General features: G+C 41.0%; 2 protein-coding genes across 2 annotated transcripts; both read left to right on the top strand.

Annotated features, from left to right (window-relative positions):
* Positions 1 to 12,988: 12,988 nt before the first annotated feature.
* On the top strand, positions 12,989 to 19,881 carry LOC143320036 (uncharacterized). The gene is made up of 9 exons (XM_076729403.1): positions 12,989 to 13,053; positions 13,586 to 13,851; positions 14,018 to 14,162; positions 14,992 to 15,085; positions 15,214 to 15,296; positions 15,437 to 15,597; positions 15,753 to 15,804; positions 17,628 to 17,712; positions 17,860 to 19,881. Exons 2-9 carry the CDS (start codon positions 13,586 to 13,588, stop codon positions 18,240 to 18,242), a joined length of 1,269 nt encoding a protein of 422 aa, XP_076585518.1. The 5' UTR covers positions 12,989 to 13,053; the 3' UTR covers positions 18,243 to 19,881.
* Positions 19,882 to 20,745: 864 nt separating this feature from the next.
* Positions 20,746 to 23,314, top strand: LOC143319070 (CD209 antigen-like protein C). The gene is made up of 5 exons (XM_076727646.1): positions 20,746 to 20,860; positions 20,999 to 21,106; positions 21,519 to 21,673; positions 21,929 to 22,032; positions 23,113 to 23,314. Exons 1-5 carry the CDS (start codon positions 20,746 to 20,748, stop codon positions 23,255 to 23,257), a joined length of 627 nt encoding a protein of 208 aa, XP_076583761.1. The 3' UTR covers positions 23,258 to 23,314.
* Positions 23,315 to 24,444: the final 1,130 nt, after the last annotated feature.

Raw genomic sequence — 24,444 nt, 5'->3', positions numbered from 1 at the left:
GGCAGATTCAATTCAAAGACTTAGAAACTCATTTTTCAGCCCTGTTGTCTTTGATATAAATCCTTCAGGCAAGAGAAAATAAGATGCAGCACATCTGCCATCATCTGCACCAGATCAAATTAAGTATATCTTTCCTCAGTTTAGTTTCTGTTGCTTTTAACTTAAAGTGATTCTGCACCTCTCACACAAAAACATCATTGTCTTATTCCAAGAAGTTCTGAGCTGTCCAAAGGTCCATCACCTCAGTGCACCATACACCAGCCCCTTTCCAATCGAGTCTCAGTTGCTCACCTGCCCCTTTTACAAAACCACCTGTAACAACCTGAGCACCAGTAAAAGTCACTGTCTAGCAAACCAGTCCCAAAATGTTTGTGAGCAGCATTCAGGAGGAGAAACTCTGACTTGCTGCTATTTCAGTGACCATTTCTCTCACAGTCATTTATTGTCTAGAGTGTTTTTCCGACCAGTTACCAAACAAACACAGTGCATCTATTGTGAAGAGGGCAAGCGTTCAGCAGGTTAGTGGGGGTAAGAGTGTTCAGCTGTTTTTTATCATATCTGAAAGAAAACATACAGAAACAGTCACTGTCCAGGTTTTACACAGTGGATGCAGGATGTTGGAACATGTGGATGATTCTGCTCCCTTATATGGGCCCAAAGAGAGCGACTAAGTTTTTTAAAAAGCCTAAAAAGTATGTGAAATATTTTCTCCGTCTATACTAACCCCAACTTACATCTTATTTGCTACCTCTCTCTCTCTCTCTCTCTCTCTCTCTCTGTACCACCCACACACCCACACACACACACACACGCACACACACACACACACACACACACACACACACACACACACACAGTGGCTGGAGGGAAAGCATGTTAGTGCAGAGATAAGCCTCCTTTGTTAGCTGGTTGACACTTGGACACCATTAATTAGACTGGGCCCAGGGAAACAGGTCAATGACCTAACTAATGGCTAATGTATGTTTGGATCTAGATATGTCTGTTTGTGTGGTTCAAAGCGTTACAATGTGTCTCTCACTTTTAAGACAATTTCACCAATAATAACTGATTTTAGATTGGACATCTCTCCTGATTGGTCATTTATATTTTTTACTGGCAGTCCACTTGCTGAGAGAAATGCTGAAATCTGCATTAAAGTGTGTTTTCAAGTTAATCTTTCAAACTAAATGCTCTTTTTGCTCAGTTTCCACTCCCTTTATTTACAGGCTTATGGCAAGCTTATAGTTAATACATTTCTCCACTAGAGATTCTGCATGGTGTTAGGTGTTACTTTCAGTGTTGCTGTAATTTTGCACATTGCATGCAGGTTAAATCTTTTAAGACAATTTTAAATGATTTGGATTTTGTTTCCCTTATCATAAATTATTTTCAGTACCATCATACAACCATTAAACGGAGACACTCATCATCAATATCTGTATGTGTGAGTTTTCCAGGATTATAAGAGAGAGAGAAATTACTGGGATTATTTTTGATGCTGAAGAAACACAATGTGAAGTTAAATGGTGCAGCTATATTTCTAGAATTTCTAAGTGGGTTTATTGGTATTTGTCGTTGATCAACATCAAATACACCACTATCACTGGAAAGCCTAAGTCCTGCTGAAGTATGTGTATGATCTGACTGAGTTAAAAAGAAAAGGGGTGTTTTTAGAGAGGCCAAGATGTCCTGATTTCTTCCACTAATAGTAGAAGAAATCAGGACATCTTGGCCTCTCTAAAAACACATCTTGGCCTCTGCTGCATCTATTTTGATCACTCTTTAGAAAATAAAGAAATAAAACAAAAAACATTGGTTTTCTTCTGACTTCATGCATTGATTTCACTGACTATCATAGATGAAAACTAATAAGCATAGTTAGTATGTTTCTGTAGGAAGTTTAGCTCATGTTGTTCTCCCTCCCTGCATCTCTCCAGCTCTCGGTTATATAAACAACAAATCCTTGGCTCGACGTTGACCTCTTGGCCTGGCAATTAATTGTGCACGCAGGCATACATACAAACAGCACATCCAAAGACTAATAGCTCAGACCCCCCAACAGCAGGTCAAGGGTATGCACTGCGAACCAATCTCTCTCCCTCTGAGTATGTGTGTGTTCATCTCTCTGTGCGTCAGTGTTTGTGTGTGTTCCCTAATTGGAATGCTATGCTTTGGTCGTGCAATCACAGACGTCTGTGGAATTTGAGCTGATATGAAAATAATTGGCTCACTTTGGCTTGGTCAGACGTTGTAACGAGCGGTGTGTTTTCACAAAGTTAGGAAGTAATACAATATACTCCAATGTTTACTCTCAAACTTGTTATAACCTGTTCAGAGGATGTTTTATGCTCAGTGCTCCTCAGTGTGCTTCAGCTTCCAGCGTAAGTTCTTATTTTGTGTCAGCCCGTGTGTACAGAATGTTTTATCATGGCAGAAAATTGGCACAAGCATGAGTATGTGTGTTGGAGGTGGAACTCTGTGTATGTGTGTCTGTGCTATGTATTACTCACATCGTGGGGACATAAATCTGTTTACACAGTCACACTGTGAGGATTTGCTGTACTTGTTGGGACAAAATGCAGGTCCCCATAATGTAAATCATCAAATTTTAGGGTGTAGACTTGGATTAAGGTTAGATTAGGGTTAGGAAAATAGTGTTATGGTTATGATCAGGGTAAGTCTCCATGAAATGAATGTAAGTCTATGTAATGTCCCCCAAAATAATGAAACCTAACATTTGTGTGTGTGTGTGTGTTTGTGCGTGTGTACTTGTACAGATATGTTTGTGAGAACCAATTTTATTTTTGGTTTTAATGGTTAGGTTAGAATTAGTTGAGGGTTAGGGTTGGGGTTCGGGAGTTCTAATGGTTAAGGTCAAGGTAGTGGACTCAGGAGTGCATCCTGTCAATGAGAGTCCAAACAAGGATAGAAGTACAAACGCATGTGCATGCGTGCATGCACAAATGCTTGCGTACGTGTGTGTGTGTGTGTGTGTGTGTGTGTGTGTGTGTGTGTGTGTGTGTGTGCATGGATTGTGTATTTGGTTAACATGAAACATGTAAATCCCTGATTAGCTCTTTAACATAAACTTCCTTCACTGACTGATCAGCACAGCAGGAATACCAGACAGAGTGGCAGAGCAGATTTAACATGCACGTGCGTGTGCATGTGTGTGTGATCCGGACACATGCTTAGAACTAGAAAACACATTAAATGATGGTTTAAAGAAGGATTTCATTTGTAGGTCAATGTCACACGCTGATGTAAATGTGGAAGACTTAGACAAGAAAAAGAGGGTGAAATGAAGAGTGAACTGAAATGTCACTGACAATATACGTTTGGCTCATTACATCATTCATTAAGACTGTTAGGTAAACAGTAAAGCATGATGGGGTGTCACATCATGGATGAAGTTGAAAGTGATTACGTCATCCCATTGTGACATTTCTCCTGCCAAGTTCCTTAATATTTTTGTTGGAACAGCTTGTGTGCGTGTGTGTGTGTGTGTGTGTGTGTGTGTGTGTGTGTGTGTGTGTGTTATCAGGTTTACACTGTAGCATGACCACCTACCAAAGTGTTTCAATCCTCTTCCATGTTTGGAAGTTTGTTTGTATTCAGGTAAATCAGGCCTTACCCAGAACAGGGACACTAATGCAAACCTACTGTATACTTGAGACAGCAGAAACGTAGCAGAACCAGGTGGGTTTACAACAGATTTTCACATTGCTAGCAGCATGGTTCTTGGGATGGCAATGTCTGTTGGTCAGTCGGTCAAATATTGGATGGATTATTAGGAAATTTGGTAGAGATATTCATATCTCACTCAAGATTAATTGTGGTCATTTTAGTGATCCCTTGACTATTCCAGGTGACTACTCTGGTGATTTAATCAACAAGTGCAGATTAAATACTTTGCAATAATTCACAGTAACAATGCCATAATGTTTAAAATATATACAGACTATTATCCAACAAATAGATGGTTTAAAATTGATATTCAAAATTTAATGTTTAATGTGGTTAAAGTAGGAATCAATCAGTGAATCAGTCAAGTCATTGACTAAGAATGAAAAGTTTCTCCTTCAGTTATCTCGGCAGGTATCTGTCTGAAGGCGGCGCATATTTTGATAAATCAGCAGCCTCTGATTTGAGAACTGCCACAGCAGAGCACAGTACCGTTACGCATGGCCATCAACTGTCCACCTGATACACCATAAATAACATCCCCAGTGTGAGTTTAAAATGTATCTTGGGATGCACAAAAGTTTACATTGTGGATAGTCAACGTAGAAGAACCTATTTTAATGAACAAGAGAAGTTAAAAAACAGGAGACCAGGAGGAACATAACATTTCCATAAATACTAATGAAGCTGTCATGGTCCTGGGGTTTGCTTGTAGTCTTTCCTGTCTTGTTTTAAAACTTTGAAACTCTCCTGATGTGCCATGTTTTGTTTTACTTCCTGCCTTTGTCTTTTCCCCATCTTTGTGATTGCTGATTAGTTTGACCTGTCCCTCATTAACCTTCCCTCTCTTGTGTATTTAGTCTGTGAGTTTTCCCCCTTTCAATTGTCAGATCTGCATTTGCTGCTTGTGTTTCTCATCAGTGTTCCTGCCTGTGTTCCTTGCGCCATACTGGTTTGTTACTAGTTATTTGTATTTCTCCTTTGTTCTTGGATTTTGCCTCAACCTGCTCGCTCAGTTTTTGTTGCCTACCTCTTTTTTATTATTATTATTATTATTATTATTATTATTATTATTATTATTAGCATTGTAGTTGTTGTTGTTGTTGTTGTTGTTGTTAAAGCAATCTGCTCTTTTTCGAACAGTTAAAACATAACAGTACATCCTGACTCGAAATGGACTCAGTGGACATCAGCTTCTCACTAGAGCATCTGGAGGGGGCGAAATCCTCCATGGTTAATTTTTCTATTTGTTTGAATAGTACAGTAGACAGAAGGATAAGATGGGGCCATAATCTTTTTTGAAAAAACAATCAGCTCCAAACCCTGCTTTTTAGAAGTGTCCCTCATGGCTGAACTGTTATCCAAGACTGATAATATTGAAAAAAAGACCATGCTGGCCATTCAGGATTCCTCCAGTGGTCCCTGTGTTGGACTTAGCATGGGAACCACTGCCTGTCTCAATTGTTGAGTCAGCCAGGTAGCAACCAGACCAGTAGCTTCCAGTCTGCATCTCAGCCTTTTAGCATCCAGGCTGCTAGGTTCCAGTCTGCGCCTTGGTCTAATAGTATCCACCCCACTAGACTCCACTCTGTACCTTGGCCTGCTATTGTCCAGCTCACTAGCCACCAGCCAGATTCCTGGGCTGATAGCATCTAACTTGCTAGTCTCGAGGTTTCAAGCTCATAGTTGTCAAGTCACTGGCCTACACACCCTGCCAGCTCCAGTCCCTGAGTCAACTAGCCATTGCCTTCCTAGCCTCCATCCTCTTCCTGAACTAGCTAGTCACTGCCCTGCTAGCATTCAGGCAGTTCCTGTTCCTGAGTTGATTAGCTTCCCGCCTGATTCCACTTATGACTGGGTGTCTCCTTGGTGGCAGACCCGCTTAACTATCGAGATGGCTCCTACAAGAAGGCAAGGCCCCCAGTGATGTGGGGACTCGCTTCAGTCTAGCTCCCTGCCATCTTGCTCCCTGGTCTCTTTCAACCTGCCCTTTAGCAACCTTCCGAGAAGTGATCCAGAAGGAGGCATAGCTCCCATCGATGTTGTATATATATTAGCTGTCCAACTCCCCATCCTCACTGCTGCCCTTGGTTACTGCCAAGTCGGCTCCTGACTCAGCTGAAATCCTTCCTGTTCCTGAGTGTGTTCCTGGGCTGATCGACGCCTCTCCAATTCCAGGTTCCCTGCTAGTGGTCTGGCTCTCACACCTGCTCATGGTTCCCTGTTGGCAGTTGAGCTGACCCACGTGAGCTGCAGCTATCTTCTTTTACTGTGCTACAGCAATCCACTGAGACTGATCTGCAGCTTTTACCCATTCCTAAGCTGCAACAACCTTCAGTGCCTGTGGTGCTGAAATCTCCCAGTCCTACTGAGCTGCAGCAGTCACTTGTGGTTGTGTGTGAGCAGCTTCTTATTTCTCTAGCTCCACCTGCTCACCAACCAGTCACCCAGCTGGTGGCCTCGGATCCTGGAAGCCAGCCACAAATCTTCTGTCCTGTCCTCCAGCCTTGTCGCCAGCCTGCACAGTAGTCCTGCCTAGGTTATTGGCTTCCAGAGCAGTACTACAATTGCCACTGGCCTCAAGTCCAACTTCCAGAGGGGTTCAACCTTTGCTGCCAGCCTCCAGTTTTGCCATCATAGAGTTTCTGTCTTTGCTGGAGGTCTCCTGCCTGGCCCACATAGAGGTCCCGCCCTCAACGTTGGTCCATCTCTCAGCTTCACACCTTCACACCAAGAGCGACTGTCTGGTTCCCCTGCCTGTCCTCCAGGGCAGCTCCATCTGCTTCCAGCATTCAGGCTTTCATCCAGACCTGGTCCTCTCTTCAAACCTGTCTCCTGTTTGCCCTCCTGAGTGACTCAGTCTGTCTGCCTCCCCATGTCGCTGTTTTTTTTTTTATTATTATTGTTTGTCACATCTGAACATCTTGCTCTCTGCTTTTTGACTGTTGCTGGAATGGAGAACCCCAGCACATGGCTCTCCACACCGTTCCAGACCTCACATGAACATTGAGAAATGGTGATGTGGAAACAGAGCAAGTGGGAGGTGAATTCCTCAAAGGAGTAATATTACACTGATAAGAACAGGAGATAACTTGGTGCAATATGACTGTAGAAATATGTACTGGGACAGAAGTGTTCAGAATGGATAACAGGCATCAGCATTGCTCAGTTGTATTCTATTTACTCACAATGTGTTATCTCCAGTTCGTGTCTGTTTTTCGTGTATAGATTTTTGTCCTGTGCATAATGGCAAATGAATAAATACAAGAAATAGGATAAAAGTAGGATACAGCTGTCTAAATGAATTATCAAGCTATTGATATTACAAAGTAAAGAGAAAATTGGTCATAAATTATTTTTCTGTCTTACTTTATAAAGTCTGAAGATGTATTGTTCATGAAGAAAAAAAAACTGAAATAATGAATTCCAATGAACCAAAGCATGTGTGAACCATAAGATATATATGTAGAACTGATATTGGTGTTTCATTAAAAATAGGATCTGTTACAGTCAGTGAAATTCCTCTGACATGTCTCCCTCTGTCAATATATTATTATTACCATTTCTTCTTTATCACATTCATCCTCTTGGGACTATCCATGTCTGTATAGAATTGCATCGCAGTTCCTTTAATAGCTGTCAAGACTTTTCACTAACAGCACACAGAAAAGAAAAAAAAAAGTGCAGGGCGGCAGCTTGATCCCCGTGCCGGTGATTGTCTGAGAAATATCTTCCCGAGGGCACACGAAGCATGAATGAAGCTCACAGCCCATATGGATAAAGTGACAGTTTACCTGCGTCAGTGTGTGTGTGTGTGTGTGTGTGTGTGTGTGTGCGCAGAGCAACATGTGAGGAAAGAGTTTAATTCAGAAGATGTTGACAAGATAGTGATTTATATTGTAGACTTCAGTGTACTGCCCATCAGTCTCTATTCTGTCAGTGATGATGGGAAACAATGACAACTTCCTCCTTGTTTTATTGTTTTATGCAGGTAAATGTTTAGAACAGAGGCAGTAGCTTACTTAACATTAAATAGCAACCAGAGAGGTAGAGAGTGTATGTAAAGTCAAAATGTAAAATATAAGTATTGAAACTGTGAAAATGCAGTAATCATTCTTGACCTTTTATGGTATTTTAGTGTGTTTTCCCTTTAAAGCTTGTAAACAACTGAAACTTGTCACTCACAGGAAGAAACACGGAAGTGACACAGTTACAACAGGAAAATAATCCAAGAATCTGAGGAATTTTCTCTGACACATGGAGGTGTCACAGTGGAGATACAGGAATTTATTCTGTGACTCAATGATTGACTCTGGGACCAGTAAAAAGAAGAATAAACAAACAACACCTGCTCTCTCTGTGTGTGTGTGTGTGTGTGTGTGTGTGTGTGTGTGTGTGTGTGTGTGTGTGTGTGTGTGTGTGGAAGAGACAATGCCAGAAAAACACCTGCTGTCTTTATGACCAGCAAACACATCCTGTGGCCCCTCAGACACGCAAGCTTGATTCCCGTGTACTGTCAAGACAGAAAAAAGGCTCAACACCAACACAGGAATAAAGGAATTTTTAACTCAGAAATTGAAGCAGGGCGGAGTGCACTCTACAATCATTTTAAGTGGAGTTTTTCAATAAATTCTACATGGAGCGTCTCTCTTCTTCTGAACTTCTGTTTTGTATGACCAGCTAAGAACAAAGATGAAGATCCACCTAATCAAAGAGAGGTGAAGATGGATCAGCAGCTATGTCCTCAGTTCTCTGGCTCCAATGAAGAACAAAGAACATGAGGACAAGGACAAAACTCACTGGCGTGTTAGAGGAAAAATATCTTGTTGACTGTCTCTTGTATGTCCTCCTGATCAGATATTTAATCACCTCAGTTGAGGTCATTCATTTCTGCTTCATTCCAACTTTTTGTTTTTTCTGTCACTACCCTTTATAGCTCTGGATCAAGAACTGCTGTCAATCTTTGTTTATATACTTAGTTATATTGTATTTTTCTTAGATTATTATAATATTATATAATATATATTATATATTATAATATTATATAACTGTATTCTTAGTTATATTTTTAACAGTTGCTATTATTTTATGTTTATATGCTTAGTTATAATTTTTTCTCTTGGTTTTTATTCTCATCCTTATTCTTCTTTATTGTATATATTTAACCTGCTGCAATGGAAGAATTTCTCAAATTGGGATCAATATAGTAATAGTCTCAGTCTGAGTTTACCCAAACTTCATGACCACAGGTAAGGCTGGAACATCATCAGCTATATCAAGAGCCTCCCCTTCAGGCTCACCTCCTTCTTCACCACAGCAGTCTGATTTAGCAGCCAATGTAAACCCAGTCCTTTACCTGGAACAAAAGCTCTTTTTTCTTTTACAAGTTTTGTTTTAGAAGTTTTAGAAGATAAACATTCATCCTGCCATATTTTAATGACCAACCCACACAGCAAATATTGGTGTTGGTCAGACTAAATAGGTTCATTTTAAAAACAATACTTTTGATTCTGGCACTCAAAAAGGCATTTGTCAAAACATACATTTGCAACTTTGCCAAAATATTGTGCTTAAAGCTGCTAGTGTACTTCATCAGGACTGCTTCTCAGATGCTTGAACAGCTTTGGAGCCCCCCTCCCACCACGTCTTTCCAAAGACGGAAGTGAGGAGGCTGTGTCTGACATTTTCTCAAGCTTTTCAAATATTTAATAACCATTAAATATTTAATGGTAAACCTTTAAATATTTAATGGTTATCATGTCTCCTCCCTGCATAGTGACTGGCTTTTAACTCTGTCCTCCAGTGTGGAGGTGATTTCCAGTGTAGTCGGTCAACACTTCGTATGAACTAGTTCTGTTTTTCATGCATTTTCAGTTTGTTCGTATAAAGACCTGACTGGTTCGACCCCCGGGTCGGGCAGGGCCTTTCTGTGTGAAGTTTGCGTGTTCTTCCCGTGCATGCGTGGGTTCTCTCCGGGCACTCCGGCTTCCTCCCACAGACCAAAAACATGCTCATTAGGTAAATTGGTGACTCTAAATTGTCCATAGGTGTGAGTGTGAGTGTGAATGGTTGTTTGTCTGTATATGTTGCCCTGCAATCGGCTGGCGACTGGTTCAGTGTGTACCCTGGGATAGGCTCCAGCCCCCCGCAACCCCAAAAGGGATATGCGGGTATAGAAGATGAATGAATGAATGAATGAATATATATATATATATACACACATACTTACACACACACACACACACACACACACACACACACACATATATACTGTATATCCATCGAGCCACAGATGCAGCTCTATCAGCATTGGGACCACCAGACCCCTGAACAGAGTTCATTAAGGCCATCACTCTCCCCAACAATGCATCCTAGCTCAAAACATACAGCTGAGGCTGATGGTGATAACATTAGTACTGCAGATCAAATCAAATTACTGGATGTAAGGACATGTTGGCTTGACTGCTCTAAATTAAATGTTAACAGATCACTGAAGTCATTCCAATGGACCCTGAGTTGAACATGAATGTTGGTCCCAAATTTCATAGTAATCCCTCTGAACATTGTCAAGATATTTCACTCTGAACCAAAAATTCAAATGCTTACTGCAAGTATGAAACACGACTTTGCATAATGTCAAATACTAAGAGAATGAAGGGAATTCTCAAAAGCTCCAATGAGAGTGGAAACATTTAGGCATAGCTGTGATGCTCATGTGCAGTGGCACTTTGTGAGTCAGGCTGAGGAGACTCATATTTAACCTAATGTCTGAAGCTGAAACATGTTAATGCTGCTGTGAGAATAATCCTCATGGGTTCAGACATTCTTTATGTGTTCCCCCAACAGTTACAATCCTGTTTCTGTAAGGCATTACCAGAGTGACCTTGATAGGCTGCATTCATTTGTTTTATTTTTGTACATGTTTGCTTTGTTTCCAGTGTGGACAGCTGGCAAACCCAAAGGAAAACAGGTGGGATGAAACTAACAATTGCCATACAGTGGACAATCAGTCAGACCGCAATGTTAGAAATCTGCGTTAATATGTGGAATATGTTCCTTCGTCTCTTGAGTCACCAGGATGCATGAGCTGAATTGTTTTCTATGCAGCAGAACAAAGGTTTTCAAGGTTTAGTTGGAGGGTGCACATTAGGAACTTCTCAGCTATGATGGCTGCTCTATACTTTGTCCAGTGGAACAATGGGAATCAGTGTTAGAGACTTGGCTTATACAATGTTATCATAGGAAATGTCATGGGATGCAGAGGCAGTATTTCAGTGAGAGGTATCGGTGCTCTGCTTCCCATCAGCTTCAATGCAAACCAGTAGGATTCTCATAAAGCATTCTGGTGAGGTGAGTCATACAGTCAAACAACAATAGCATATTTCTCAGCTCCTTTGGTTCATGCAAATATGAATCTAATGGCATTCACTCACAATTACTCTTAGTGCTGACGTAGAACTGGTGACTGGAGCCATTTATGTCGTATCGTCTTCAAAAGCAACACGGATTGGCTGAAAGCGGTCGTTCTTTGAGGAGTGCTGTTTGATGTGTGAACTGGCTTTGAACTGAAACAGTGGCACTGAGCTGGTGCCAGCTGATTAGCTCACTAACAATATGGCCATTCAGAGCCATTATAGGCTTATTTTATTCAGTATTTATTTGACCCTACTGCCAAAACTGGAAAACTTGTATTACAAAAGACTGTGAGTAATTAGTAAAGTCACTGTTAAGGAGACAGATTCTTTTCGTTTTGACATAAAATGTGGCACGCTGGCAACACTGTCGCCTCACAGCAAGAAGGTCCCGGGTTCGATTCTCGCTGCGGGCACCAGGTGTGTCCTCCACCATGCCTTCAGTGCCTGCTGCTCGAGGAGGGCCTTTCTGTGTGGAGTATGCATGTTCTCCCCGTGTTCACCTGGGGGTATCCTCCGTAAAAATATACCCCCACTAAAAACATGCAAGAAGATCACCACCTGACCAATGGTGACAGCGAAGATGAGTCCCCGGGTGCCGGTCTGGCTGCCCACTGCTCCTGGTCTGCCGTGGAGGAAGGACGACCAGGATGGGTTAAAGGCGGAAGTCAAATTTCACCTTGTGTGCAGTGTTCGCATGTGTGTGACAAATAAAGGGGAATGTCTCCCCCCGATTCTTCTTCTTCTTCTTCTTCTTAAAATAAGAAACTGAAATGAATATGGTTAGAAATGTTATTTCCTTGCAGATTTTGATGATCTTACAACAGATTCATCATAAAACATCATGAAAGGACATTTTAAAATCTGAGACTAGCTGTTCTAAAGTAAAAACCATACAAAAACAAAAGGTTTTAATACACTTCTTGAATCGTCAATCATTTAAACACAGGATTACCTAAATACCGAATTGGGATTTTCAAGCTTCATGGTTTCTGAGTCAAAGCAGCAATAAACATTTTATAAAAAGAATAAAACGTTTTTCACTCCACATTGACTTCGGTTACTTGTTATCAAAGCCTATATTAATTAACCAGGGTTGTGCTGCCATCTACTGGTCATATTTGATAAGGTGAAATTCTACCTGCATCCTTTACTTCCTCGTTTAAGCTGATCCACAGATATTTTACATATTCATTATTTTTCTAATGTGCCAATATTGATCATTTCCATAGTTGTCAAATGTGTAAAATCATATCCAAATGCTCCTTCATCAAACAATACAAAATGAGAATTTTAAACCAGTAACATTAAATAAATATCAGTAATATTAATCTAATACTATTAATGATGGGTCTCTGATATTTTACTAACTTTCAGTATAGTTTAGACTGCGCAACAGCCTTACGCGCACCCGGAAAAACATAACCCCACGTGTTTGGCTGCGTCAAGTTTAGGGGAGAAATGATTACTTCCGGATTTCAATCGCTTTGCTTCCAAAATAAAATGCAGGACTAACTTAGTGCAAACATATCGAAGCAAAGTACTTAATGCAGAGATTTTTGTGGCTCTTAATTTTAGAGTTTATTTATTATATAGCTCCATAACAATGAGATATGAGTCTTAGATGTTAATAATATGAGAAGTTTATTCTTTGTGTTGTCAAATGATGGGCTCCGCTTACTGAATGTGTTTATCATATAGACTACTGTACGCTGTGGAGGGGGGGAATGGTGACTTTTTACATCAATTTCCGCTGGGTAAATGTCTCATTGTATGTTGTCCTAGTTGTTTGTACTAGTTAGCAGTAATTTTTAAACACGACCGTCAATGAAACTTGTATTTTTAAGGGTGATAACGGAAGTAGTATCATATGTTTGGGTTGAACTTAGCGTTAGCCGTGACTAGGAGTCGCACGAGGCTTTCGCAGGACGGATCCAGCAGCTTCACAAACAAACAGGTTTTCGTTAAAAAACAGACATATTTCTGTGCCGATATGTTTATGAATTTCTTTGGAAAAGAGTTGTGTGGGCTCATAGCTGCTAATTCCTGTTCGTGACTTAAATTCAGCGCTAGTCTTGGTTAGCGCTTTAGCTAGTTAGCCGACTAACGCTAGCGTGGATGTAAATTACAGTTGTTTTATTTGGAACGTACTGTTTGGACGTACTGTTATTTTACTTGTCCCTCGGCGTTTATTTGGCAACTGTGATTGTGAACAGAAGTTAATGTCAATGTTGACGCTAGTTGTGTGATAAATGGAGAAAACTTTATTCGTGTTAAAGGTAGTTTTCGCAGTTAAACACAGTTATTTCATGTTGCTCAGAGCATGTGACGTATTGAAACTCACGATGCCTTTTTGTGAGATTGGACTGTGCGCAGTTCCATGAATGCATCATTAAAGAGCTGTCATCATTAAATGAAAGGCTGTTTGTGAATCCTTGATATCATCTGTTCTCTGAAGACCTGCCTTCAAAAACCTGTCTACATTTCAGATGGATGAATTATTATCAGAGAAGAATGGACATGTGTTGGAAGCACACAGGAAGGAGGAAGAGGAGATGGAGGTTACCATGACAACGCAACTAGAAAATCTCATTGTAACCCCTGATGGTGTAGACACGTCATCAACTTCACAAACACTTCCAGAGGAGGCAGGAGACACACACACAGACGGGACAGCAGCAGGACTTTCTTTAGACAGTGTGTGTGAGACAGAGGACTGTGAGGACTGTGAGGACAGCTCAGACGCCTCAGACAGGTGTGTACACAAACACACAACAGGCTAACAAGAGGCTTGTATTGATGGTTTTATACTACCGAGTATGAATAGTTGTTTGTGTATTTAATGCCAGTGAATTTCTAAGCATGAAGCAGTCCAAGAATGGAAAGAAATGACTCTGATTCTCTTCCTCTCTTCTTCTCAGTGACAGCTCTTCCTCTTCGTCCTCATCGTCCTCCTCCTCTTCCTCTTCTCCCTCTATCCCTTTGTTTGGGCATTACAACGATGACGACGATGAGGGTTTCAGCCAGCCAGCCCCCATCAAAACCAGAGATGAGGTCTTGGTCGAGGTCAGTCTGTGATTGTGTGATTGAGGGTTTTTCAGGTGTGTGCTGGAATTCTTGTTTCCTCCACATTGCCGAAGGCAGAAGGACAATAATGTCCAGCTTGTTTGTGGATTGTGTATGTAAGTCACAGATGAACAGTCATGTCCTGCTTGTTCTACATTGATTTACCTGCTATTCCACTGTATAGAATGCTGGTATTTTCCAGTTGTGACAATACTTCTTTAGTGCCGTACTCTGACATGCAGACATTTTCCTTACTGCACACAACAAAACAAGTTCAAGGTGTCAAATCTTAAATGTTATCAAAACACACGCAGATGTACAAGAACTTTGTCGAAATAAAATACAGTCCAAGACTGGATTAAGAATTAAGACAAGAACTGTCTGATGAAAGAATAACTTTCAGTGCTACTCTCTCACTCAGTTCATCTCAGATTGACGCAGAATAAGGTGACAGGGTGAGGCAACCTTACCATAAAATTTCCACATGTCACACGAAAAGCGTTTTTCTGAATGAATGAACCAACATTCATTCATTATGTAGCTACTAGTGGTCAATGGAAACTCATGAAATGACAGTATTATGTCAGGTAGGGCATTATTTACACACGCCGAAACCTTCTTTATAAAATCAGCGTTAGCTCTATAGTGTAGTCGAAAGCCACACCTAGAACAGATCCTGTAGGTGTTATTTGAAATGGAATAACTTTGTATTGATTGGCCCAGTGTGTGTGTGTGTGTGTGTGTGACCCTGTTGTGTCTTAAAACCTACAAAAAAAAATACCTTTATACCATCAAAGAAAAGGGGACATGTCGTAATGCCTGTGTGTAGGAGCTGCCTGCAGTGGAAGACGTGTGTGTGTCGTTACCAGAAGACGCAGAGCTGCTGCCTGTAGGAACGGTCTCCAGTATTATACAGACACTTGGTAAATACACACTCACGTTAAGGCAACACTTGAACTTTTATTGTGTGTTTAATTTGAGAGTAACAGAAGTGGAGCCTTTAAATGTGTGTTTTGTCAGTTCTTTCTAATCACTCTTTGTCTGTCTGCAGTTATCATCCAGTCTCTGAAAGACACGCCACCTCTGACTGATGACAGCATCATCTTTACATCTGATAGGCTGGCTTTGGCCAAGGTGGGTGGACCAGCAGAGTCTGTCTGTCTGTCTGTCTTCCTTCACCTCTGTCTACTGTTGTGTTTCTCTCATGGTTTATGTTATCTGTTTGTGTCCTGTTGGTTTCCACGTGCTAATGTTCTGTTGTTTCTGTGTTCCAGGTGTTTGAGGTGTTTGGTCCAGTGTCCAGTCCCCTGTATGTTTTGCGTTTTAACTCTGTCGAGCACATAAACAGCAGGGGGTTGACAACGGGACTGACAGTTTATTACACACCGGCCATCAAAGAGTACACAGGATACGTCCTCATACAACAACTCAAACTGTAAGTATACACACACACGTGCACATGTTGCATAGAGTATATTAAAGATAGACAAATACACAGAGTAGTTATTTAGCTTGTTTGTTGTGATATGATGAATTGAAATTACTTTCTGACCAAACCTGAGCAACATATTGAAAATGCTTTTCCCTCAGTTTGAAGGGATCTGATGCATCCTGGAAGAACGACCAGGAACCACCACCAGAGGTGAGCACATAGACAGCAATGTAAACAAGCCAGGGGTGGCATGTCGAAGCATCAGTGAGCCAGTCTGGGTCAACATTTTCAAACTTTATGCATATGCTATTTGGCCCCCCAAAAAACCTATATATTTTATTTTTTTATTTTTTATTTTTTCTTCTTCTTCTTCCTCTGAATCTTGAGAATTGCGTGGTCTATTGCCCCCAGGAATTTTGCCATTTTTGCACCCTGAGACAACTTGTTCGACAGGGTTTGCTGGATTCAGAAATGTAACTCCTAGAGCCATGCAATTGATAAATGAAATTAATGGACCTGTATTGAGTAATGGAGACAGAAACTAAAATGGTTACTCACAACATACTTAATGTTCAATTAGGAAGACCTCCAGAGACAGTGAAGTGGCTATTGAGCACCTCCCTTCTGCAAATAAGTGACTGTGCAATCAATAGAGGAATAATCACCTTTCATTATTTCCTTGTAATACAACATCGATATCAACCTCCCTTGCCATTTTTTTTATCTTATTCAACTTTTACACGAGGACTCCATGGAAGGAACTCTGGACTTAACACACACACTGCTCTCATATCACCATTCACACAACTTTTCAACAGTGCAAATAAAGTGATAGAAACATCATCAGTACAGGTGAAGGGATACCAGAACTCTCCACAGTGAAAAGGCTGCTCAAACACCTGAGATCGGTATAAACAACAGCAATGCTGTTTTTCAACCACACAGTCTCTGTTTTCATCAACAGCTGGCCTCTGCCAACATCACGCAGAGAACTCATCCACTGTTCTATGTGACTTCAGTCTTTCAACAGAAAATCACATTTTTTTAATTTATTCCAACTCCTCTACATGTCACCTGGATCCAATGCCCACACCTTGGTGAAAACATGCTTGCCCTATATTATTTCCCCTAACCTCCATCATCAACTCCTCCAACTCGTCCAATAGCACAGTTCTGCCTTCACTAAGTTGCCTAATACTGAAATACTAATGAGCTGAATACTGAAAAAACCTGGTTTAGACCCCAGTGACCCAAACCACTTCCAGCCTGTTTCCAATTGATCATTCATCTCCAAAGTTCCTGGGAGGGTAGCTGCATCTAAACTTCAGATGTACCTTGATGACAGTAATCTGTCTGAACCATTCCACTCAAGTTTCTGCCTCAAACATAGCACAGAAACAGCCCTTATTAAGATCACCAACAAGCTCCTCCATGCAGCTGATTCTGGTCTATCCTCGTCCTCTTGGACCTCACTGGAGTCTCTGCATCCTACCAGCTCCTCGTGGTTTGACTGGCTGGCATTGGGGTTGGGGACACCGTGCATTGGTGGTTTGCCTCCTGCCTTGCATACAGGACACATTTTGTACAAATACAAGAGTACCCTCACTGCTTGTCTCCATGACATTCAGATATGGATGACAAACTGCTACCTATAATTCAACACAAGTAAATCTGAGCTACTCGCTCAAAATCTATTTTCTCAAAAACTAATACTTGTTCACTCACTTCTGCTGGAGGCACCAAACCTGTCTCCAGACAGGTTAAAAGCCTTGGTGTTATCCAAAAATTGTGCTGCTGACATTTAAATCTCTCTGTAATCCATCCTGCCTCTACGCCCTCTCGCTCCCTGCAGTCTGCATCTGCTGGCACACCAGCCATCACCCTCAAATCCACATGCTGTGGTTGTTGCTAAAAAATACTTAGGATTCTTCTAATTTAGTAAATGTGACATGTAATGCTTCCACTACACTTTAAAAGATTGCTGTTGTCTTTAGTATGAGAGTCGCACTAATCTCTCTGTCCTCTCTGTCTAGGCTTTAGATTATAGTGATGACGAGAAAGAGCAGGAAGCTAAGAGGAAAGTGAAGAACAAAAAGAAGAAGGACAACAGCAGCACAGGTATTAACACACATGCCTGCATGAAGGCAGTAACATGTTTGGACGTTTTTCAGGGGTCACCAGCTGAAGAAGTCTTCAATTTTCCAGTAGAATATGACAGACATCAATTTATTTATTTTTTATTTTTTTTATTTTTTTCCCCTCCAGATAATCCTGCTGTCAATACCCAGAACACCTTGCTCGAGCAGCCGAAGCGCGACGTCAGGGTTTTCCCACCAAGACATGCAGGGCCTCCTTTCAGGCACCAGAACCCAAAAAATAAACCTCTACCGTTCAAACACACACACACTCCACCCAGACACATACACCCACCACCTAGACACACACATGTTCCTCCCATGTACCTCCCCCCTCCCTGCCCTTACCCTCCTCCACCTCCCCACCCTTTTCTACCACCCAACTTCCCTCTCTACCCTCCTCCTCCTCCTCCCTCTTTCTTCAATCCATTGTTTTCTTCTCTCTGGCAACCAAATGCAGCCCCCTTCTCTGACATCCCTCCCCCTCCTCCCCCCCCTCCTCCTCCTCAGTGACGCCCAACACACACCCTCTGTACATGTAGACAGTCAGGCTGAACAGCTGGACCGGTCACTCACATGTACCCATCAGTGGCTCTGAGTGTTGGCAGTGTTAAACAGGCTGTACAATGACTGACTGTGATATAATACATTTACTTCATACAGCTGATGCAGCGACACTCTGCCACTGTGGTGTTCTTCATTTTTAATTCTTTTCAGTATTTTACTTAGTTTTCCCACAGCTATAATCACTTGTTTACCATCTGGACAGCCTGTAGGAACCTCCTGAAGGAAAGGAGTCCCTAATCAAAATCATCATAGTCCTCATAAAGGTGGCTGTGTCTTAGCCCGCTGTCAAACAGCCTTTAAGGTTATTAACTCCTGCCTGAAACACTGGCTGCCGTTCAACAACAAACATGCTGGCGCCACCCACTGCCACTCAAGACAAGAACATTGAGAAACGTTCAACTTGCCGCAAACGTCTTACAACAGCCAGTTGTGCTTGTTTAGAGTTCCTTGTCAAATGCAAGAACATTGTTGTTTCTCCTTCAACTCAACTGCTTAAAAGAACTTTGTTCTGTTGACCTTCATGGTCAATGACCTCCTGATGCTTTCTGTCATTTTAATGAGCTAGCTGAATATAAGAAACGTGATGTATGGAAACACGTCGCTCAGGAAGTAATCTACTTCCTCTTGCACCATAATTATAGCCTCATGAGATTATTACCCAGAAGTGTATAAATTCTGCACCCGTCGTTTGAGACGAGGGAGCCACCACTTGAAGCGCCTGAACGGACAAAGGTCACATGGCTGATTGTGATGGGAAGCTTGATGAGTTCCTCTGCATTTGTGTTTTGATCAAACTTAACTAAAATGCAGAATTCTGTGCATCCTAAGCACATCCTGAGCCGTTGCTGTTAGTGTATCCATTGAAATCATTGTGTTGTGCACTTAAAGCAACATGTCATTGAGTTTTGTGTAAACTTCTGGCCAAATATATGTATGATGCTTATATATTCACACAGTGGACATTCAGACTCTGTGGTGTTTACCTACATTTGGTTTTGAGTTCATATCATTAAGGAAATACTGTTCTGTCAGGAGGAGTAAGCATGTAGAGAATCTGATTTCATTCTGGTTGTCCTGCAGATGTTAATTTCAAATGTAGATCTTCATGTTGTAGCTGCTGAATATGACTGAAATGATACAAAGTCAACCTGGAGTTTACGTCGACTCACATTTGAAGTCTGAATAACACACAAAACAGTTTTTCTTTCTAATGATGCATTCACAGTTCCACACTCCAGCTTCATTCTTTGAACGTGTCCCTGCATATTATGGTCTGCTCTCAAAGAGAAGGTCTTGTTGCCTTCGTACATTCCTGTCTGCAAAGAATGGAAGAGTAATATGATGGTTTGAGGAAATGGACTATGGAAAAGAAGTGTTCAGTGTAGATACAGTTATTGATTCATTTGTTAAAAATAATGAATTGATATGGTCTTAAGATGAGAAAGTGATGGGATCATTGAATACTGCCTCCCCCACAAATACAAACGTGATTTGTTCTTGGTACCACTGTGCTTTGTAAATGTCAACCTGTTCCTCATTGTATGAGCTGTGTCAATGGGAATTAAAGGTCTTTGTTCAACGTGAACGCTATTTCAGTCCCATTTCTCTTATGCAACATGTTGTGTTACACTGTTGAGTAAAGCTGCCGCTGTGTTCACACTTCCACAACCTTTTCTCAACACACTGAGGGAAACTGGAATCTGGCAGCAGACAAAGCAATAAATAAACAAATGAGGTTTTAGTTGGTTTGCTGAAACACTCTTCGGTCATGCCGTCTGACCTGATTCTGTGGGATCTTAAGCTTAGATTGAAATGTTGACACACGAGGCTCAGTCACATTGGCAGTGAGGAAACCTAGAATGACACAACCATTTGATTGGTTCATCATGACATAATTCAAATTGAAAAAAAGTTTGGATTTATGTCAAAGTCATGTTCGTTTCAGTATATTGAAATGATGCCATGTGAGTTTTCATTTTGTACACAAATGAAAATGACAAACAAGCCAGAATGTAAAACTTAATTTAATCTAAAAAGGTCTGCCTAATGTAAATCATAAACAGCATGCACCTTTGAAAGAGATGATTAAAGTATTTTATCACAATAATATTCTTTAAAACCATTTAAAGGTCTTCATGTACCACTAAACCAAACAATCAGCAAGTATTGTTTAGATAAAAATGTTCTCCAACTGACCTGAAAATGTTATTCATTAATATGCAAAATCCAAAATAAATCGCGTGACTTTGAACATGCTGATAATAAAATACCCCCACTCCACAAAAAAAAACACAAAAATCAAATGAATTCTGTCCTTTTCAGGGGGAACATTTGATGGGACAGTACTTCCTGTACACAAGACAGGAGTGCCAGTGACAGGAAAAGGTGCAAGTGTTGAAGTGCTGCACAACGTCAGACATGAAACACACTTCACTGCAGCCGCTTCAGAATGTCTGTGTTCTTCCAGTCGAACGAGTCTGATGTCCACATTGAAGTTGGTGAGTATCAGGAATTCCCTAAAGCTGCACCCGACGACGCTGTGATTGAGACGAGTCCAAGCCCAAGTAAGTTACCAGAGACGTGGCATTAATGACTGCTGCTCCGGAATATGAATATTCTGATTGTTTAAATGTTTTTAGGTGTTTCTTTTAGTGTTCAGCTAAGTACAATGACGTGTGTGTGTGTGTGTGTGTGTTGTACAGAATTAAGACATCTCAGTGTGGTTGTGCTGAGCTTTGGGCTGCTGTGTGTTCTTCAAGGGACTCTCAACATCTCTCTGAGGCTGGCTCTGACTGAGCCCGCTGATGGAGGTACACAGACGCCTGACTGTCTTTCAGAGCCTCTCACCTCACTCTTTTGGTTCACTCTCCTTACTTGCCCAGCACCAATCAGCAGAAAGAAAGTTAGTGAGTAACTGGTGAGCATAGTGGAACACTTAGCAGCTGCACGTAGACGTATTTCCCCCGGGTTTTGACATACCTCTCAAAACTGCTTATTGATGATCAATAGCTTTAATTCAGCAATTTAAGCACCAGTATGAACTCACTCCAGTTTATCTCAGCCACATGTTTCTCATGTAGTTTCACTAGCCTCCAGCTTCGTGTCTTGTGTTCACATGCAGCTTCCTGCTTTCTGTTGCATCATGGGACTGCCGTGTACACATGTCCTATGTATATTTTGACATGTTATGTTGGGACATGCTGTCTGTGCTGCTGTGTTGAGGTGAGACAGAGGAAGAGACCTGTCCACCAGGCTGGTTGATGTTTGGCACCAGCTGTTACTACATTTCCTCACAGAGGAGGAGCTGGGACGGCAGCCGGCAGGACTGTGTGCAGAGAGACGCTGACCTGGTCGTCATCGACAGCAGACAGGAACAGGTACCCCTACACTCCAGCACACCACTGCATTTTACAGATTTCTTATTTCCTATCTTTTTATTTGAGAAACCATCTACAGTGTATCTTTAAAGAAATGTCATTTCTACGAATGCTCTGTATGATAGCACTGAATCTATTGCAGATTTCTATCTGAACATTGAAAAAGAAATGAGGACATTTAAATGGACACTGTGTGACGCTGCACTTCCTTTATATTTTGAGCCTGTTGTTCAAGAAGATGTTGCTTCATGATAGGCCTTCCTCACTGGATTCGCTATGGCAGCGTGGGTCGGTATGACTGACAGGGAAGAGGAAGGAACTTGGATCTGGGTGGATGGAACACCAGTGGACAAAGACAGGTGAGATACTGACAAGGATACCATGTGGGAACTATCCTGTAGAAATAAATGCATTGCTTATTTATCATGTGCATGTGTGTTATTCAGTTTTTGCTGGTAGACGCTGTGGCTGTAAGGTCTCACTTATTGTGGGAGAGCTTGATGTAGATTCATACAGGTGACGGAGGCATGTCATGTCATGTATGAACAGCACTTTCCACTGCTGTTCTGTGACTGAGTGATTCATCTGTTTTGTAAAATACTGACACACATAAGGCTCTTTTCCATTGAAAACATGGCAGCCTGAGCTCTAGTGTCTGTAGAGGACATGGTAACCTGCACAGTACACTCTGCTGTTGTGTGTGTGAATATGATGAATAGGATCATTTTATTTGTGCTTGTTCATACATAAGTTAATACTGCACAGAAATTCACATGGCATCTACTGTACTTTATGATTTATTATAATAAGCATATCATTACATTACTGTAATTCATTATTATTTCATATTATATATCATATTGTTCTAATATACTATACAATACAATGCTAATGCTATACAGGATATTATATATCTTATCCTGTGCTCTATTTTACATTGTTCTACTTTGTTCTATTATTATTCATGAGGAATCCTGTCAAACTGCAATATTGACCTATTTAAAGAGCAACTTGGCAGCAGTTTAAAATCTTGCTGACCTTCAGTGGTTGAACTTTTCATCTTGCTGCAGTAGATGAAGTGTTCTCTAAGGTGCATTGGTACACTGTGATGTCACTTCCAAAAATGTGACACCTGTCGACTGAGAGAACAGGGGCGGAGTCTTCAATCCGCCGATCTGTGACACAAGGCCAGATTTTGTTTATCCTAAAAATGCACCGAGCTGAAAAGCTGTATCACAAAATCAGAAAAACCATGTCTCTGATGAAAAAAGCCGGCACTAAGGTTCTGTCATGGTTCACGTTCAATCATTAATGTGATCAGATAAACCAAATACCATATGAAAAAAACTCAAACTCGTCTCACCAGTCAAACTGTGCTGCTGTCGAGGTGACGTGGTCAGTGTACTCAGTGACAGCAGGTTCATTTGTTCTGTCCATAGGTTGCAGTGGGCCTTCGGGCAGCCTGACGGTGCATTTGGAGGAGAAGACTGTGGTGACCTTCGTACAATGCTCAATTTCATTGGCTTGAATGACTTCAACTGTAGTGCCAGAAGCCAGTGGATCTGCGAGAAAACATTATGGTAGCTTACCTCCACGAGTGTGGATATGTGTACTGCTCCCCCAACGTCCTTTCATATAACTCATCCAATTTATACTTGTGCTTGATGTAACAATAAAACCGAATGAAAGACCAGCAGGACTGCTTTGTTGAGGAATGCAGTGATGTCATGAACCGAAAGAGGACATTTTAAAAGCTGATCATCATCTGAAGTGAGGAGTTGCAGACTCAGCCACTAAAAGGGATGTCATTCTAAAAACTTTGCAGCCATGGTAAAAATGTCAGAGGAAATGTGTAGATGGTTTTTCACTGTTTAATAATTTCATATGAAATAATAAGACACTGACAAACTGTTATTTTGTATTAGTTGCACCAATCAAATCTACCACAGAGTGGAGCTAAAGCTACACATCAAAAACAATCTAAATGTAGCTGTGCTCAGTTGCTGGACATACCCTTTATTAATGATAGTATCAGAAAACAATATAAAAATACTCCTATTAAAGAAAAACTGTTTATTCTTAAGGTATCAAAAGTAAAAGTACTTGTAGTACTTGCAGAACAATGTGACTGTAATTTATATATCATATATTCATTTTTTCATAGTGATGTATTTATTTGTAATCAGCATTTCACTGCTTACTGTGCAGGTGGTTTAGTTCAGTGGTTCCCAACTGAGGGTCTCAGTCCTTCCAAATGGTCATAATATAAATCAGTAGGATTGAGAGATGCTTAATGGGAGAGCAAATTTAAAAAAAAAAAAAAGTTCTGAAAAGTTTACAAGCAAATCATTTTCTGGCCTTTTTCCTAATCTTAAATGTCTACGGTGGAACTGTTGCAAACTCAGACATCTAAAACAGGACAAGAAATCCCAACTACACACTGTCTTATTGTTAGAGGCCACAAGTCCAAAATGGTTGTGAACAATCATTTTAATCTTTTTAAAATGATTGTATGTTAGATCAAATCCTAATTGGAAAAGTAACTAGTAACTATGGCTGTCCAATAACTGCAGTGGAGTAAAAGGCAGAAAGTAACATAAAATTGAAATACTCCAGGATAGTACAACTACCTCAAACTTGTTACTCTGTACAGTACTGCAGTAAATGTACTTAGTTACTTTACGCCACTACCGGTGAATGAGTTGCACATGTGCAGAAATAGTTCTAGTAATAAACACTTCAAACGTTTTATGTTGCTGTGAGCCACCTTC

Source organism: Chaetodon auriga, chromosome 4, assembly GCF_051107435.1.
Source record: "Chaetodon auriga isolate fChaAug3 chromosome 4, fChaAug3.hap1, whole genome shotgun sequence".
NCBI lineage: Eukaryota > Metazoa > Chordata > Actinopteri > Chaetodontiformes > Chaetodontidae > Chaetodon > Chaetodon auriga.
Note: the sequence above shows the minus strand (reverse complement) of the source record. Positions and strands in the feature narration are given on the sequence as shown.